This window comes from Prunus persica, chromosome G4, assembly GCF_000346465.2.
Source record: "Prunus persica cultivar Lovell chromosome G4, Prunus_persica_NCBIv2, whole genome shotgun sequence".
In the NCBI taxonomy this organism is placed as follows: Eukaryota; Viridiplantae; Streptophyta; class Magnoliopsida; order Rosales; family Rosaceae; genus Prunus; species Prunus persica.
In genome coordinates this window covers 6,531,499-6,549,595 of record NC_034012.1, presented here as the reverse complement: position 1 = coordinate 6,549,595, position 18,097 = coordinate 6,531,499, and the positions used below count along the sequence as shown (strand labels likewise).

Genomic DNA, 18,097 nt, shown 5'->3' with positions numbered 1-18,097 from the left:
AGCTATTTTTATGAAATTAAAGTTGATGACAATTAGTTACTAAGAGCATATCCGATCGATATGTCAAATTGTCATATGAACATGAAATGGCAAAATTTGAAGGTTAAAGTTGCTCCAATCGAGTAGTCAAATCATACATAGATTTTAAGTATGAAAGAGATATGTCAAAAATAACATATCAAAAAGTTTGATGTCAGATATTATTTTAATATTTTTTTAGCCATGGATCCCACTATCATTTACTCTCTTTTAAAACTTTTTTTTTTTTTGGTAGGATCTTTTAAAACTTTATGCATCATATGAACCCTATTTGCTTTTAACAATATAATAAAATAATATGATATTTGGCATTTTGAGTGGAGTTAAATATTTTCCGAAGCGTCAAATTGCCACATAAGCCATGAAATTCAAATGCAACTATAAATCACGCATTATCCACATATATTCAAGAATAACTTGACTCGAATGAAAATCTAATCCATTTAAAGGTCTCTATACTATTAAAATTGAATAGATACAAAGTTTATTTGGTTCATGACGGCAGTGAGTTGAGGAATGAATAAAACAAATTGAGAGAGAGATGTAGTTTTCGTTTTTGTCCATACATAATGCGGTTCCTTTCATGTACAGTGTAGGCAAAAAATGGTGCAAAATCTTTGTAAGAACACGCGGGATTAGATTATGCAGTGTTTTTCACTAAGCTTTTAAAAATATCTTTGTACGCTCAAGATGTTGCTATGTCTTTTGTGGTGTTGTTTGTTTGCATGAAGGAGATTTCTTGTTGGACGACTTGGCTTTTTGGGACTCCCACTTGCCAAAGAAAATGTTTAACACTAATAGTGGTAATTCTTCCAGAGATAAACACAAAATATATGCATATTAAAAAGGCCTATTAGAAAAAAGGAAAAAAAAAAATTATTAATTGATGAATGAATTTTGTGTCTTTTTCTTGTCACAATCTGAAACCGAACTAATCCTTATCACTTACCCTTTCCATAGATAAATCATAACGATAAGGAGTATATATCAACCACAGTTTTTTTTTTTTTATTCATTGTCAACCCTTCTTCTTAGCGTAGAGAGTCGCCCGATATCATTCAAGATGTCGGGGTTTGGTTTCCAATATAATTTCATATAAAAAAATCTGATAACTAGAAAGCCTGAAGATTAGCAAACTGAAAGTTTAATTTTTCCACAAGTAGTTGTGTTTTTCTTGGATTCCAGAATTTTACTATTTAGCATCTACCATATTTACTGCAATTTAATGATATTGCTGGACATTACTGTGGAGGTGACTAGCTAATTGACTTGTCTCATAATTTTCAAGTGAAAACAAGCTAGTCCCTCTCATTTTCATGGGCTGTCTTTTGTTTTGTTCCTCCTAGCTTTTAGAGCCATTTCTTTAGTGCTAGGTGGTGGGTCATAATAAAAGTAGAAAAGACTACAAATATAAAATTATTTTGAGAAAAGAAAAAAGACAGAGTGAGATTAGAGATAGAGGTGGATCTTCCTTTTTTCTTATAATTTAATCACATCTATAATACAGTTTTAATCATTGCTTTAAAGTGTACCTCATGAAAACTGTGGATCTTTTTCTATTATATTTTTCTTTCGAAAACATATCGATTAATTTGATGAATTTGGTCACGATACTTTGATTCCTCATAGCCAATCTTTATATAAATGATTTGATTCGGCTAATAAAACAAAACAAAACAAAACAAAGATAGGGCGCAGCCCTTATTCTTTACGTATAATTTAATTTTCCTTTTCCATTCCAACCAACAAACTGCTCTTTTTTGTTACGTTTTATGTTTTTATGCAGATGGAGAAGAGAACAAGCATGAATAAATGGAGAGGCAAGGTGGTCCGTCCATATGTCTACTTTTGAAGATTAACAAAGTAAGTTATAAAGATAATATATATTTTTAAAGTACGAGAAGCCAATGATAATCAAAAGGTCAACGAAAGCATACTTTTTTCTAGATGTGAATCTCTGATTAACTTGCACGTTGCTTTGTTTGCATGATATGATCTGTGTCTTTGCATTTTTATTCTCTCTCAATCGCATCATTCACATACACCAAACAACTAAGTGCGTGGGGGAGAGAGAGAGAGAAAAAAAGTCCCATATGAATATATATGATGTCCGCACATTATCATCATATGACGGCAATAATTAAAATCTTCGAGGATTTGGTACTAAGTAAGGGCAAAAAATATCATCCGTGCTTACCTGATTAGTGTAGTTTTGCAGATAGTTACATGTATTCAGAATTTACCTTAAGATCTTATAATTGATAAAGAACGAGAATTTACTTACAACCCTTTAAGTTTCATAACATTGTAAATATGTATTCATACTTACGGACTGTACATATTGTACAAACAAAAAGATATGCAAAAGTTGCAGACTTGCATAACAGCTCAGGTGGATCCAATTCGTCTGGTGGAAGCCAAAGAATACAGAAATAGTATTGCTTTAGTTCTCTATCTGCAGAGTTTGTTGTCACTGACTATATATCCTCCTCGTAGCCAATGGCCAAGATAACTTCTGCAATTGCAAGGCAGGTAGGACGAATAAATATAATTGTCAGAAATTCTTTCATGCTATGCTCTTCTCTACATACGAGACTTTTAAGATTTGGGGGAAACAAGAATGTGGAATTGGGTTGTCTTTGTTGAAAAAATAGCTGTTAGTTGGATTCCAAATGAGTGCATATAGAATGGCAAGTAGGAATAATTCCTTTGAATTTGTTCCACACAGTTTCACTGCATGTGCTGCGTACGGTCATCATGCAATCATCGATCTAAATTGAGCAATCTTGTACTTTCCACATATATATATGTATAGATGTTGTCCTTGTGAATGGACAATTCCCACATGAGAATACATTATTTTGTCCTATTATGTAAGCAAATGTATGGCCCTAAGACTAGGAATGGTCAACAAAAGGGACTATAAAATCAGGCCAATAAATAGAGTTTACAATTAGGAAAAATATCATCTCCATCTATATGCAGTGAAATGACCTAAGACTACAGTTGAAAATTAAGGAAAACAAAGTTTAAATCAGACAAGTATTGGGTCCCAAGCAGTAAATGAATCCTGCATCTGGTGCTGAATTAAATTTGATCTAATCTGCAGACATTGGCTTACTCAAGTTGACTATAGCGAATAAGCTCCTTACTTTGCGCCCCGAATTCGAATTCCTCTAGACTATATTAAAATTGAATACTGTTTGTATCAAAAAATTTGGTCTAATATTTCAGAGAGATGGCATGGGCCAAATGTGAACTCGTTGGGCTAGTTTGGGTTTGTTGAATAGGTACAATTTCTTCATTTCCTTTAGAAGTCCTAAATCCTACCGATGTCCTTCCCTCCAAAAACTAAATCTATTACAGCAAATGGGCTAAGCAAGGTTGGGCTTTTGAATATTGGCTGTAGTTGGACCAGACACCCAAAACTAATTTGGTTTTCCAAAGGGTTTTTTTCCCTTCTTCTTTCTTTTTAAACAAAATTACACCATCGAGTGGTTCTTTTCTGCTACTGGAATGATAAGTGAAGATGACATCTTTGTCACATTTTATTATTTTAACCATCTCAATTTCATCATGCAGTGGGTAGTAAAGCAAAGAGATTGAGGATAGAATTTGGCGAAGCATGTTTAATCACATCATTTGAAATTCCAAGAAGCTTATGAAAGATTTCAACTTTCAACTGCCATTAGAGTGAGAGTGGTGATGATGGCTTTGCAAATGCTCCAAGTGGCGCCACTGGCACCACCCACTTCCTCCTCCTCATCTTCTTCTTCTTCTTCTTCTTTTTGGGTCCAAACTCTCCCACTCTGGTTCGGCCAACACCGCTGCCACCATTCTCGGCCTCACCTTGCTCTACAGCACCGCCACTCGTATAAAAGAGCTACACTTTTACTCGTTGCCAAGAAAGATAGGAAATTGCAAGCTTCGTCATCTTCTTCTTCAACTACCCAACAAGACCAGGATGATGATGAAGAGGAAGACGAAGAAGAAAATGACGAAGATGAATCCGACCCCGACCCTGAAGACCTCGAATACGTCAGCCAAATCAAAAGGGTATGTTGCTTTCGTTCATTCTTTAATGGGTTTCTAAGCGTTTCACTCTTTCAGTCACTCTTGTTGTTGATAGGTGTTGGAGCTTCTCCGCAAAAACAGAGACATGATTTTCAGTGAGGTAGAGTAATAAGTATAATTCAGTGAACCCCTTTCTTTATGTGCTTTACCATTTCGTTATTTTGAATCTTAATCAACTTTGTGATGGTATGCAATATGATAGGTTAAGCTCACTGTCATGATTGAGGACCTACGGGAAGTTGAGCGCAGGAGACTCCTTGGCATCGAAGATCCTGATGCCCCTACCAGGGAGGAATTGGGTGAGGTTCTTGAAGAAGTAAGCCCCTTCTTTTAATTCCCTCGCTACTACACTACTTTCATATATTCTTAATTATTTGGAGTTGGGTTCCTGCCCATTGTGCTACAGCTACATTATGCTAGAGGAATTTTCAGTGCCATGATTCATGAAACAGCCGAAATTACTAGGTATCACAGTAGTATTATTAATTCAAACAAAGAATTCATGAATTCAATGAATCCAAATAAGGATGAGCCACTTATATGGATTCAAGGAACTACTGCACAATTGGAGAGGCCTCATAAGCAATTTGCTTATTATGTTCACCCAAACCATTAATAAAGTCCTTCACTTGGTTTGAAATCTTATACTTTACAATCAATTCATTCAATATTCCCTTTTTTAGAGGACAAATTCCCACATTGACATGCACAAATTGCAACCTTGTAGTTGACCATTTTAATAGAACAACCTCTAGTAGATGCATCTTAAATCTCCTAGTAATTGCAATCAGAACGGAATAGCGGCATTTGTAGAGTGCTGGCTGACTGCTGCCGTATTTCTTCCATCACTGGTGTGAGTGACGAACATTTACTGAAAAATGACTGGATGATGAATTGCCATTAACTACATATGCATCTTTTGATATGTCAAAAGCACACATGTTCTAAGAGAAAATCTCTCTCTGGTTTACGCAAGTCATGAAATATATTATCGTTGATGCATAAATGTTCTCCAGCTATATTGGAAATTTTGAGTTTGATTATTCAGATAGGTGCAGTCATTAAGTTATCAACCCATATTATACATTATATGGCGCTTCTGTAGTTTAGCCTTTGCTTCATATTTTTTTACATGATACGAAGGAAAACCAAATTTTCATGGCTGTTGTGAAGGTTTCTGAAAATGGTATTAAGGTGGAAAAATTGGATCGAAAAAACATTTCCTTTCTTGATATATTTTATTGTTTTTCAAGATTACTGTAGTTAGATATATGCTTTTCGAAAATAAGTTGGCAAGTGTTGGGGAAGTTGTAAGATAGATAATCAGCATTTGAGGAAGCAATACATTTCCTCTAAAGAATAAACAAAGCTAGTTCAACTACTAATGGACCTGTAACAACTGATGTAGCAGGAATTGTGGGTATCATAGCTCAATCTTGAGTTTGATAAATTGGTCTATATCATTGTGTTTTAATATCAAAACTTATTTTGTTACAAACAGTATATTATCAGATGTTTGTTTTATAATATGGCATTAAATTTCTCTCTCTAAGTGGGAACTATTCAATAATAGCTTATGTAAGTGTGAGAAAAAGAGATTCGTATTACTGATAATGGTTGGATAAAATCCTTGGCATCATTAGTATAACGATGAAGGAATGTTCAAAAATATGAATTGATGGTTGAGTGACACTAATTTGAATAAATTGTATGTTATGTCATTACAACTCTTTGCTTTGGTGTTCATAACCTTCTGAAATCATAAGAGAGAGGAAAAAATATCTTTGACATCTGTAAATTGTTCAAAATTAATTCAATTTATTGGGACAGTAATTTGTGATTATTGATTTAGGTGAATGAAGGAAAAATCCCAAGAAATCGACTTGCTCTTAAACTGCTGGCTGAGGAAATGAATCAATGGCCTAATCTCGAGGTATTATTGTAATTCAAGTACATTAATGATTGATTTTAGAGATGCTTTTTAATGTGTAATGGGTAGATTATCATAATTGATTGGCTTTCCATGTTTGCCTTAATTCATGGAATGGTCCACGTTGTTTCCTCTGACAAAGACTTGTTAATATGCCTATAATTCCTTCATGATAGGGATAAAGGTGGTACTGCTTGCCAAATTATGGTAATACAAATTGCTCATCATGATTTAATAGTTGACCTATCTGCATGCAGCCATGGAAATTAAAATCAAAATGGTTTTGAACTCTGATCTATATTGGAAGACTGTCATTTTATCAATTGTTCCAACTATTAGTTACTAATGCAGGGGATGATTAATTTAGAACAACATGAAGCACTAGACAAGGAGACTAGGATAAAGAGCCAAGCTCTGAATTACAATAAGAAAAAAGTTTGTAAACCGTAGAAAAATGTGATTTTGAAACCATTCCAGCGTAAATGTGGTATACTTTTGTTCCAATATTGATGTCTCAAATTTTTGGTGATAAAAAAATTTTCTTTTTCATCCCCTATTTTCTATTTCTGAAAACAAATATAAGGAATTATTTTCATGAGATGACTCACCACTGTTCTTTCATTTTTATCCAAGTTTCTAACTGACACTGGATATCAATTTGCTTAGTTGTTCCTATATGTTTTGTTTTTTTTTTTCTGGTATAGGTTCAGATTAAACCAGCGAAGAAAAAGCCTGGCAAGTCCCTATACGCGAGAGTGACAGACACTGGTATTGATCTTCAAGAGGCTGCTAAGAGACTGAATATTGATTGGGATACAGCTGCCGAGATTGATGATGCTGAACTCAGTGATGAATCAGAAGTGCCTCCAGTTTTGGTTAGTTTCCTTGGCTTTCTCGTGATAAAATGATGTTATTATGTTCTTGCAATTGTCAGATTAAGGAAAACCAGGAATAATAACTATTAGATATCTGCTGCTGAGTATGCTTTGATTTTACACTAAATGAGATGATGTTCTCTAATTTATTATTCCTTTCAACAGAAAAGTAAAAAGGAAAAGTATATCATCATTACAATAATTAATCAATGTTTAGAATTTGCAATACGTATCATTTAGAACTAAAATACATTGAAACCTTTACTTGATTTTATTTTAAAAAGACAGGTTCATAATTTTCTGGTTTAGCTAATCTTTGGTCATTATTATCTTGCAGGGTTATGGAGCACTGTACTTAGTGACGGCTTTCCCAGTCATTATTGGTGTATCAGTGGTATTAATTTTATTTTATAATTCACTACAGTAAAATTCTTGCCTCATTGTCATATTTCAATGTATAAATATCTATGCCTTGCAATATAATTTTCTGATCCTAACATGAGTTTGTACATCGTAATGAGAATGGCTAATGAGAAATCTCATGTTTTTGTGTATTCTGTTGAGGGTCTGGTGGGGTTTGGCTGACCATTGGCTTGTACCTATGACATGAAGATGCATTGCCATGCCATCAATTATTTACTTTATATTTCGTGTCTTCCCCATGTATGAATCTTATATATGCTGTTGTTGCAAGCACATCAGAGCTTATATATTATTTACCTAATGCAGGCATCCCATCCCCTTGGTACCTAGGAGTTCATTATTGAATATAGTAACAACTCCAACCTGTTACAAGTCAACTCTCTTTCATATTAGATTATATGATGAAAACAGAGTTATTGTAGGGATTAGCAGTTAACTCGTTAAAAATAGAATATGGAGCAAATAGAGAACATGGATATCACTACTAGATGTGGATTAGTGGAGGATATGCTGCTCACGTCTAAGGTCCCATAAGTCTCTTTTTCCCTCCTTTTTAAGTAGACTCCAATCCCACACCTCATCCTCAGAATTTCTGCCCTTCTCTACAATGGATTATCCAGTTTCATTTGAAATGAGTGAGTGCTTTTCTCTTGGAGATCTAGAAAAGCAGATTTCTGTAGATCCAATTTCACTGAAAGAATCATCTCACAGAGAAGTGATTGTTGACCCAGTGGTGGTGAAGCCTGTTGTTACTGCTCCCCCTGTTGTGACAGCTCCAAAAGCCAATGTACTTGACCAACTGCCACCCCTACTGCCTGCAAAGCCAAAATTCTTAAGCTTCAGTCTCCCGAACTCAGCAACCTCCTCGCCGCGGTTGAAGAAGAAATGGAAAGATGAAAGCCTAGCATCTCCCCGGCAGCAAATGGAGAATCTGACCCACTTGCAACAAGAAATTCAATTTAGGAGGAGCAAGTCATGTGGTCAAGGAAGACCATATGCCCCTTCAGATGACTTTGATCTTTGGCTGATCCAACCAAATGCCACTGAAAAGGTCACCACGCATTACAGCAGCCTCCCTAGAACTGAGCCCCACAAAGTTGCTCATAAAAATGGCAAGAAAATGGACCCATGTGATGATAAGTTCACATGTGGAGCCCTGTGCTTGTTCATTCCAGGCTTTGGCAAGGCAAAGCCAGTGAGAGCAAGGAAGGTAGAACCTGATGAGCTGGGAAATGTCATCTCCAGGACAGTTTCCTTGGAAAAATTTGAATGTGGCTCTTGGGCATCAGCTATGATCAATGAGCATGATGATGACTCTGTTAGTCACTACTTTGATCTTCCACTGGAGCTAATACGAAGCAGCATCAACGACACAGATTCACCAATTTCTACATCTTTTGTGTTTGACACTGATAGAAAAGGAGTTCTGAAGAATGGCTCCTCAAGAACACAAGGCCGGAAATCACATGAAGCCTCACGCCATGTTCGGTTTTCGACATCATCGTCTCCTACATCACCGACCGTTTGCGTTACACCTCGACTGCGCAAGGCTAGGAATGATTTCAAAGCTTTCTTAGAAGCACAGAGTACATAACTTCCTATGTTTTTTGGTATAATGATTGTGGATTTTTTTTTTTTTGGGGTCTTTGATCTGATATGAAATAACATGCACCTAACTGGAGCTGTTTTGTTACGATAGTTATATTACAATGCTGCACGTTTGTGCAGGTCGGGTTGGCATTGGACCCCTGACTGGGCTCGGGTTGGATTCTGAAGTGGGTTGGGCTGATTGGATCCTTCTATTTGGAAGTTTAGGACTATGGACGTTCTTTTAGTCAACTGAACAAAAGAGTCATTCTACAGTGAGGGTGGGCATATATAATGTCCTCACTACATAGAATTCTTGCTGAAGGAAAAGACTGGGTTAACCCCAAAAGATTGGGCCGATAGAAACAAAAAAAATTTGACCCCCAAGCTACCCAAAGCCTTCACTCAAGCAAGGAGGCTATAATGAGTTGGTCTTTAATAGCCATTCGATTCAGTGTAGAATTATTATTGAACTGTTAGATTAAACTCCCTCGTTGTAACCCCTCAATATAACCCTTCATTATAGAGGCTCCCTCATTTGAGCCCTAGGCGATGGACTAGACAAGGTTGCAACAACTCGTTATGTGGTATTTGAATCATGTCAATTTGAGTTCTTGTCAAATAGAAGTCATCTCTAATCCCATCAATTTTAGTAAAAGCCAATTTCATTGTACATTGTGACTGTATCATTTAGGTTTGGATGAGTAGCATTTTGCTTTTATAAATAGTGTTCAGTGACGTACTTACTAATCATGTTATTCCATAAACTAACCTCAACAAAAACTGAGGCCCTCCATCCCATCACTCGACAAAGACAAAACTCAGTTAGCTACCCTTATGAAATTTCCTAGTTCGGCCCTTGCATTGTTTCTCTATCACATTCACAGGTTCACATTTTGCATCCGAACACTTGGAATATGAAATGATTTGCTTCCTGTAATGCAACTAATCAAAGCTACATCAATCTGTATCACGTCAATAGTAATGTAAACATAAGTCCACTACCCAAAGAGAAAAGTTGGACATTTAGACAGAGAAATGGGCCCTTTTTATTTACTATGAACAATCTCTAATATTATTTTTTATTTCTACGCCGTTTATTCCGCAAAAATGAACGATAACGTATAAAAGTTAATCACTTGTCAAACATCTTATTCCGCGAAGTAAATGAGGCCTTAGACTTCCTAAATCCCATGTTCAAATGCTTTGACATTGAAACCTTTTCAATTATCACCATAGAGGATCTTTGGAGTGTTGGACAAGGTCTCGTGCCCTACGCCCTCAAGCATGGGTTTGCAGTTGAAGCCTGGCAAAAGGGTAAGATCACCCAGATGGAAAATAAGAAATGGGTTTGGTGAGGGTGAGGCATTTGAAGAAGAATTCCTAGGCCACATGTGTTCATGTGATGTGTGCCCCCACCATTTTTGACAATTATTAACTGTAATATAGTACTACTAGCTCTAGCTCTAGCTCTAGCTGGACCATGAATTCATTATTCTTGGTTATGCAAAAATTAAATATATTTGAAATTTTGGACAATATTTATATGAATAATGCTACACTTATCGTATTTTTAATTAAATTATAATTGATGTGGATGTCTATCTCATCTGCTACGTGATATGAGAATGTTGTATACAAATATGATAGGAGTATATGTTTGTGCGACCATCACAAATTAATTTTTTTAAAAACTATAATTGTAAGGTGATGAGTGGTTCAGTTTTCAGTTAGCTGTTAAACATTATTTCATGAAATTAAATAAAATTCATCATTAATTGACATTTTATTATTTACCTAACTCACAACATTTAATTATTGTATTACCATTTTTTTTCTTTTTTAATAGGGTACTTAATATTAACAAGATGATGAAAGTAGAAAGCGAAAGTCTGGCAGTGCCAGCTGCTATACAATCCAGACTTCCACCGCTGCTCATGGGCCTCCTATTTCTTTCTAAATTATTGAACTGACGCAAACGGCGAAAGAAGCACAGCTAGCCAACCAAAAAACACAAAACCCTGTCGAGGCTCACACGCCCTCCAGCTCTGACTCTATGTCAGCAATCAACCCAAAAACTGATATATATATGCAATAATTTTATGGAATCGACAATCTAATTTTTCCCAAATGAGTCTTTTGTCTGTTATTATTATTTTTTTTAAAAACAGTAATATTCTATTTTAAACTAATCTAAATTACATGAAGGAAATTTGAAGTCGGGTACTGAATAGGGAGGATATCTACTTGAGCCAACTTAACTAAGAAAAAGTCGAATATTTTATATATATATATATTATTATCTTTCTTCACAAACAATCACCAGTAAAGTTAGGACTTTAAGCTTGGCTAATCATCATGTGAGGAGAAAAAAACTAAGTTGCAAAGAATTTAATTAAGAGCTTATGAGTGGAAAATATAAACTATGTCTTTTATTCATATTATAACATATGGACGAATTATAGTATAGAATGGGATGGGAATATCCTACAATAAGGTATTTATCTTTTACAATAATGATATTCTAAATTATTTTCATACACGGAAGAATGTTGAAACTCAAATACAAAATATTACATTGATCGACTAACCTAACTCATATTCACACCACATAATAAGTTCTTGTTACGGAGTTAAATTATAAAACTGCACCACAATTTAATGTGCAACAATAACAATCAATGCCGGAGAATCTGCAAACAAATAAACCAAGGCATGGGACTTTGTACTTTAGAAAAGAAAATGGTGTATCAGTTTTCATCGCCGTTTCTGTGGGAGCTTGAGTGATGCAGAGGCAGCCTCAGTCAGAAGTATAATAAAAGACCAAGTAACTCTTTTGTCTCATAAAGACACTTTTTGCACCTCCAACATATATCATAGTAAACATACCAACTATTAAATACTACGTTACTGGTCACATTAATTAAAATTTCAAAAAGGCGTGCAAGGATTGGTTGGGGCCATTGGGACCCACAAGCCACCTACCCCAATTATTATTTTTAGTTGCTGCCCTTTAAATCTGCCACGTTCTCATTCAATCTTGGACTGATGTTTAGAACCACTCTCATTTATATTTGCATTAAATTTTTTCATTACGAAGATGGAGAGGTCTTCAATTGGCACCCTCTCTTCTGTTGCTGGCTTCACGGGTCTTCATAACTCTTGGGGAGGGGGGGTGGGGGGTGGTAACATTGTATGAAAACTCGATGCACTTCTTCACGTAATATACATTATTGACTCATTTTCCGACAACGTAAGTTTTTTCGAGCATAATAGTGTAGTTCCGTTATTATCTAAAACTCGACTTAAACTATCAAGGTGATGAGAAAGTTAAGAAAAGTCCTAAATAGCTAGCTATAATAGAATTATGAGGAACCCTCCAGAGATAGGACACGCTTTCTTTCTTTCCTAATTTTGTCCATGTGTTAGTTACAGGATGCGACATTCCAAATGACACACCCACCAGCTCCTTTTGACTTCGTCTCATATTGGATAAAGCTAACCCTTTTATGATTTTTTTGAATCATTCCAAAACCCATATGGTCCATGTTCATCATCAAAATCACATATGATATGCAGTCTTTCTTTTCTAATCGGCAAAGCAAGCTCAAATCTTGTCTTGGCAGCAAGGGTGCTCTCCAGGTATTGATTGATGCAAAACTTCAAGATTAATCTTCGGGGGCCGCATTTGATAAAAGCTAATAATATTTTTTTTCTAAAAAGGTGCAAAACATCTTTTTTTCCTTCTTTAATTTATTGGTGATTAGCATATATTATTATGTGATGCTTTAACATCGGATGCCTCAGAAAATGTAATATGCTTGGAAATGTAAAAAGCTCCAAGGTTTATTCTGTTCACTTTGTTTTAAGCTGTGGATTTGTCTGTTTGGTCAAGAAGAAAAAGAAAAGAAAAAGGAAAGGAGAAGAGAGAGGAAAAGCAATGATAAATCCAGGACGACACAGAAATGAAAAGTGAGATAGCCAAATAAAGCTCATTTGACACCAAAGCCACCTTCAATGGGTGCAGTTCATGTGGTCCCTCCAGACCGACAATCCAATTTAATCAACTTTTTAAAAATATTATTATTATTATTATTAAATTAAAAAAGAATCAGAATAATAAAATGAAAAAGAAAATGAAGAGAAAAAAACTAATATTTGCCTCAAAAGCATGTGACATGTCCATATACCACCACCACTTGTATTTATATATACCTTTACTGAAAACTATTATACAAGGAAGAACTCTGAACCCTAAACCAAAGAATTTCCTGTTCTACAACTGTAATTAAACATTAAATTACCAAAAAAATAACAGAAAAAAGAAAAAGAACAATGCAAAAGAAAAAAGAAAAAGAAAAAGAAAAGTGAAAAAAATTTATGTGCTCTCATTGCCTGGTCTTTTGTAACCTGTTTCCAATCATTCTGAGCTCGAACCTCTTGACAGAGCCAGCAACATCTCTCATGGTGGTGTCCATAACATAAGGGATTTTGTCAACGTTTGTCTCAGTCGAGTTGACTAGCTGCCTGCATGGCTCACGCCTGTTGGCAATGGTTCCATGGTAATGGAAGTATTTGATCCTGTTCTCTGTCTTGTGGGTCGTCTTCCCTGCTACGTTCTGTGACATGTGCACTCCTGTGGCATACACATTACGCGGTTGCACTGCGTATTTTCTGTCCCTTCTAATTCCTCTTTTCACATCTTTGTACACAAGTTTCTCAAATCCCCATTTCCTGCGCAGTTTCACAATTTCACATCAGAATGTGAACGCATGACGAAGAAGAATAAGAAGACCACGCATCTAAACACAGAATATTTTGCTTCTGTAGCAGCAGCAAAGCAACTGGTAGATTTTGACTTGTTTATTTGGAAACAACTTCTTGTTGTTTTCATGTTGGTTTTTGGCAAAATATTGACTGAGTTCTATACTGGATTCTAGATCTAACTCCTAAATATATTATCAAGCTGGCGGACAGACAAAGAAATTGACCCAATGGGGTTAAAAACTTAACACACCTTCTTTCTCAAGTCCCAACAAAAAAATCCTAATCTTCTTAGATTTTTATTTATTGTTTTCTGGTCAGCATCAGCATCAGTCTTAATCTCCCTTAAATAACATCATCATACATGATTTTCTCGTTGTCCTTCTGATGATTCATTTCAACACTCCAATCCTTCATTTCCATGTATCATCATTTGGTTATTGAAACTTTCCAAACATCTTGTAGAAGAAGGAAAACTGGAGATTGGAGGATGGTTCTAATTCTTTACCACTTGAAAATTTGCAGAGATTAACTATTCAAGTTCAAACATTGCACCAATAATTTTCCATCGCCAGAATTAACATGATTTTGATAATAGGGATCATTTTTCTTATAGAGGAAAAGAACATCAATTATTGAAGATTGGTTCAGATGTATGCTTACAACATAAAGGAACAGTATCATATAGATGGGTGAAAATACTATTAAAAGAATATATTAGGTCTTAGTCATGAATAATAAAAAAACAGTCACTTTAGAACAAAGCTGAAGCCCACCCCACTACCACCTGCCCTAGTAAAATGAAGAGGACACTTCAGCAAAAGCAGAGGAATGTGCCAAAAAATTTCATGCGTACGACCACTTGATCAAACTACAATTTCAACATCAATGTAAAAAAGTTCCAAAACACTCAACCACCAAAGAAAAACAATGAGCCAAAAAAATGTAATTTACAGAAGCCCCATAATGATGCTGCATAGAGCCAAGGTGACATTATCATTCATGCAGTCTTTTTTTATGCTAGGAATCCAATGCCCAATCGCCAAATAAATAAATAAAAAAGATCAGAAACTAGCATCACAATGAATGGAATTGTGGAAATTTGGCTTCATTTTAACACCAGTGTGATCAATCCAAATGTCTATCCTTAGAAGTAATTGAAAAAAGCTCCACATGTCAAAATCGTTAACTAAAAATCCATTCTTTATGAGCAAAATTATATGCAACACTTACTGTGGCTAAATCTAAGCAAATTAAATGCAAAAATTTGACAAAACCCAATTCATAGAAAGTAAAAACAGAGAACTTTCAGAGCAGAAGATGTGTACCTGTAAGTTTTTCCATAATCTGAAGAGAGGCAGAGCTTATTGCTCATGGGCATCTGTTCAATGGTGAACTGGGTGTAATCAGAGAGAGAATCAAGCACCGACTTAATATTGCTCTTGGGTGGCATGTAGATGTACTCATCAACATCAAAGAAGAACATCCACTTAGCCATGAACTTATATCTATGCAAGCAATCATTCACCACCATGAACTGGTTGTGATAATATCCATCAAATCTCTCCTGCTCTCTAATGTCCTGCATGGTCACATAGCCCAGCTCCATCCATGGCTTCAACACCTCCAAAACCTCCTCATGAATCCCACCAGCATCATGAATCACAAAGTGAGATCTAGGTCCAAACAGCCTCACATGGTAAGCAATCCACTCCCTCACTCTCTGAGGACTTAAATTCCCATACAAAGAAGACCCACAATACAAATAATCATACTTGGGCCTTGAAGTGAACAAACCAGCGTTTAAACTTCCCGGTGCTTCAGTCAAGGCCTCAATTGTGTCGGTGGTGTTGAAGCTCCGGTCACCGCCGCCGGCGGTGGAGGCGAGAAGGAGCAGTTTTCCGCCGGAGTTGTCGACATTGATGGGCTGAGAAAAAGTGCAGTTCACAATCACGACTGTGTAGACTCGGCCATAGCCCCAATCTGGGAGCATCTTGTACCCAACTGTGGAAATGGGTTGGCTTGAATTGAGATTGGGCACCCACTGGCATTGGTATTTGGGATTTGAGAAGACGTGAAGAGGCTTAGAGGCCAAACCCACAATGGCAAAAGTGTTGAGGCCTCCTCTGTAAGCACCCATGGTGACGAAGCTGTAAGCCGCCGACCCGTATGGGTTGAAAGCTCTTTTAATGACGCCATTGCTGAGCACCTGGTCTAGCTCAACAGAAGGCGGCGGTGGCGGCGGTGGCGTCGGCGGGGGCGGTGGTGGTGGGAAAGAAGGTGCTGGTGCTGAGACTAGCTCTGCTGCTATGACTTCGTTGGCCGGGGCTTGGGCCTGGGACTGTGCTTGGGCTGGAGTAAGAACCCGGGAGATGCAGAAGCGGAGATCAGAGGTGGAGATGGTGAACCTTGACGGAATGAACTGGAGAAGAGTGGCTAATGTGCAGAGGATCAACAGAGCTGTTAGCAGTAGCTTCAGCTCTGCTGCGTAGTTCCATACAACTCCCACAAACAGCTTCTTCTCTTTCTCAGCTTTCTCTTTAGCCATTGATATGTACTTTGTTTTCTATTGAAAACCAGAGAGAGAAAGAAGAAGAAGAAGCAGAAAGTTTACACCTCTGGAGAAAAGCAACAAGAGAATTTCTCTTTCTCCCTCTCTCCGTCGCTTGCAATTCTTATTTTTCAGTGTTATATATATATGCGTGTGTTTCCCAGCTGTAATTGATGTGTGAAAAGTTTATTTTTTATTATTTACTTAATTCATTTCTGAATTTTTGTAATAAGCGGTGATTTTTTTAATTTTTTATTTTCTATATGCTGTGAATACGTGATCATTGTTGGACAGGGAAAGCGCGGAGGCTTTTGCCGCTAAGGTGTAATTTTTTCGCTTTGCAGAGGGCAACCAAAACCAAGCAGGAACACTCCCGGTTTTAGGGGATTAGGAATCGCAACGGCTCCCTGGATCGCCAAATTTCTCTTAATTATGGTTTTTAGGTGCTTTATTTGAGTGCCCAAACTCCATGGCCGGTCTCCATTTTGAAACAAATGGATCAAATGATTGTTGAATTGGAAACTAGAGAGATGTTTTTATTACTTTTCTCTCTTCTTTTTTGCATTTTCATTTTAAATACAAACGATCGTTGATAAAATTCTCGAGTTTAATTCACATCAAATCCAAGTTTGAGTTGATTTTAATTGACATCAAATTCAAATTTTAATTGGTTTTAATTTACATCAAATCCAAGTTTTAATTGATATCAAATCCAAGTTTTAATTGGAATGGAAAATTATAACTGAACAAATTCTATTCGGAATTGAAATGACTAATTAACAAATGAACTATAAAGAAAAATCATCAATCTATTAGGAAAAACAAACCAAATACTAATGGGCAGGGCAAAGAAAACACCAAAGTACCAAAAACCTAAACTCTTCTTCAAACCAACAAAAATACCTAACACTCCTTAAGAATAAAAAGCTTCAAGCAGCATTCAAGTAGCTCACAAATATTCAAAACTAGCTTGGTGCCTCTTCTTGCGCCAAGTATGGCTCTTGAACCCTTGTGTAATTTTGTTAACTTTTCTCCATGAGATGAAAATCCCTTTCTTGTCCCACGCCATAAAATGTCAACTGAAAAATTGCATCTTTATGTTTTTCTAAAATAATAATAATAGTGAATTTAGTATTATGTTAGATTATCCGTAAGTCGTATATATCAGTAAAATTTGAACATTCACACACCCTTAAATTTACAACTCTTCTCATATACACATATCTGCCTTCTAATCTAATCATCCCTGCGTATTTATCTTAATAATGAAAAAATCGATTTGATTATTTGTGTGTTGTAACTTGTAACCCAAGAGTTATATTTATCCCTCATATATTACTAGGAGACTCATAGTCTTGTCAGTATCTTTTACCTTATTTTTCGCTCCAAAAAACATCCTTCATTATCGGACAGCAAGCCATGCAATTATGTCTTTCTAACGTATTACTTAAATTGTGGTGACACATTTCATTTTTAATTATTGGTAGCACCCTAATGAAATGATAGTCCATGTTATATTTGCTTTTGCTTTTACTTTGTAATTCGGCCAACTGGCCAAGTTCTCCTATAAACCTTTTTTTATTTTTATTTTTTTTAATAAGAGCAGTTCAAGCGGCAACCCCTTCCCCAGCAAAAGGCTGCCCATACAGAGAAATGGAGCTCCAGCGGTCCAAAACAGCCCAGACAAAGCGTGGACTCCACCAAGTTCTATGAGGTCCGAAAGTGAAAACAATCCGAGTTGTTGCCCGGGAGCTCTAACGTCAGCAAATAAAATAATTTTTAAAAAATAAAAAAAAATTACCATAATATTATTAATAATTTCATACATATAAATAAAGTTAATTCTGTGTGAAT

At 36.1% G+C, this 18,097-nt stretch overlaps 3 protein-coding genes across 4 annotated transcripts; 2 read left to right on the top strand and 1 right to left on the bottom strand.

Moving 5' to 3' along the window:
• Positions 3,551 to 7,470, top strand: LOC18781009 (ycf3-interacting protein 1, chloroplastic). Its single transcript, XM_007211705.2, has 6 exons — positions 3,551 to 4,095; positions 4,169 to 4,213; positions 4,316 to 4,429; positions 5,966 to 6,046; positions 6,748 to 6,918; positions 7,256 to 7,470. Exons 1-6 carry the CDS (start codon positions 3,745 to 3,747, stop codon positions 7,343 to 7,345), a joined length of 852 nt encoding a protein of 283 aa, XP_007211767.1. The 5' UTR covers positions 3,551 to 3,744; the 3' UTR covers positions 7,346 to 7,470.
• Positions 7,570 to 9,567, top strand: LOC18778602. Of its 2 annotated transcripts, none has more exons than XM_020562993.1 (2): positions 7,570 to 8,927; positions 9,070 to 9,567. In XM_020562993.1, exons 1-2 carry the CDS (start codon positions 7,949 to 7,951, stop codon positions 9,174 to 9,176), a joined length of 1,086 nt encoding a protein of 361 aa, XP_020418582.1. In that variant the 5' UTR covers positions 7,570 to 7,948; the 3' UTR covers positions 9,177 to 9,567. The 2 variants fall into 2 exon arrangements, with proteins under 2 accessions (XP_020418582.1, XP_020418583.1); XM_020562994.1 differs by having other exon boundaries at positions 7,570 to 8,951; positions 9,070 to 9,155.
• LOC18778650 (galactan beta-1,4-galactosyltransferase GALS3) lies at positions 13,103 to 16,720 on the bottom strand. Its single transcript, XM_007211757.2, has 2 exons — positions 15,021 to 16,720; positions 13,103 to 13,662 (listed from the first exon to the last, which is right to left on the bottom strand). The coding sequence occupies exons 1-2, from the start codon at positions 16,238 to 16,240 to the stop codon at positions 13,317 to 13,319; spliced, it is 1,566 nt and encodes a 521-aa protein (XP_007211819.1). The 5' UTR covers positions 16,241 to 16,720; the 3' UTR covers positions 13,103 to 13,316.

Bases quoted from the DNA above. Each gene is read 5' to 3' on its own strand.
- LOC18778602 (XM_020562993.1), top strand. From the start codon at position 7,949: ATGGATTATCCAGTTTCATTTGAAATGAGTGAGTGCTTTTCTCTTGGA. The intron at 8,928-9,069 runs GTACATAACTTC...ACGTTTGTGCAG, and splicing joins AGCTTTCTTAGAAGCACAGA to GTCGGGTTGGCATTGGACCC.
- LOC18778650 (XM_007211757.2), bottom strand. From the start codon at position 16,240: ATGGCTAAAGAGAAAGCTGAGAAAGAGAAGAAGCTGTTTGTGGGAGTT. The intron at 13,663-15,020 runs GTACACATCTTC...GAAACTGCGCAG, and splicing joins GATTATGGAAAAACTTACAG to GAAATGGGGATTTGAGAAAC.
- LOC18781009 (XM_007211705.2), top strand. From the start codon at position 3,745: ATGATGGCTTTGCAAATGCTCCAAGTGGCGCCACTGGCACCACCCACT. The intron at 4,214-4,315 runs GTAGAGTAATAA...GCAATATGATAG, and splicing joins GAGACATGATTTTCAGTGAG to GTTAAGCTCACTGTCATGAT. The intron at 6,919-7,255 runs GTTAGTTTCCTT...ATTATCTTGCAG, and splicing joins CAGAAGTGCCTCCAGTTTTG to GGTTATGGAGCACTGTACTT.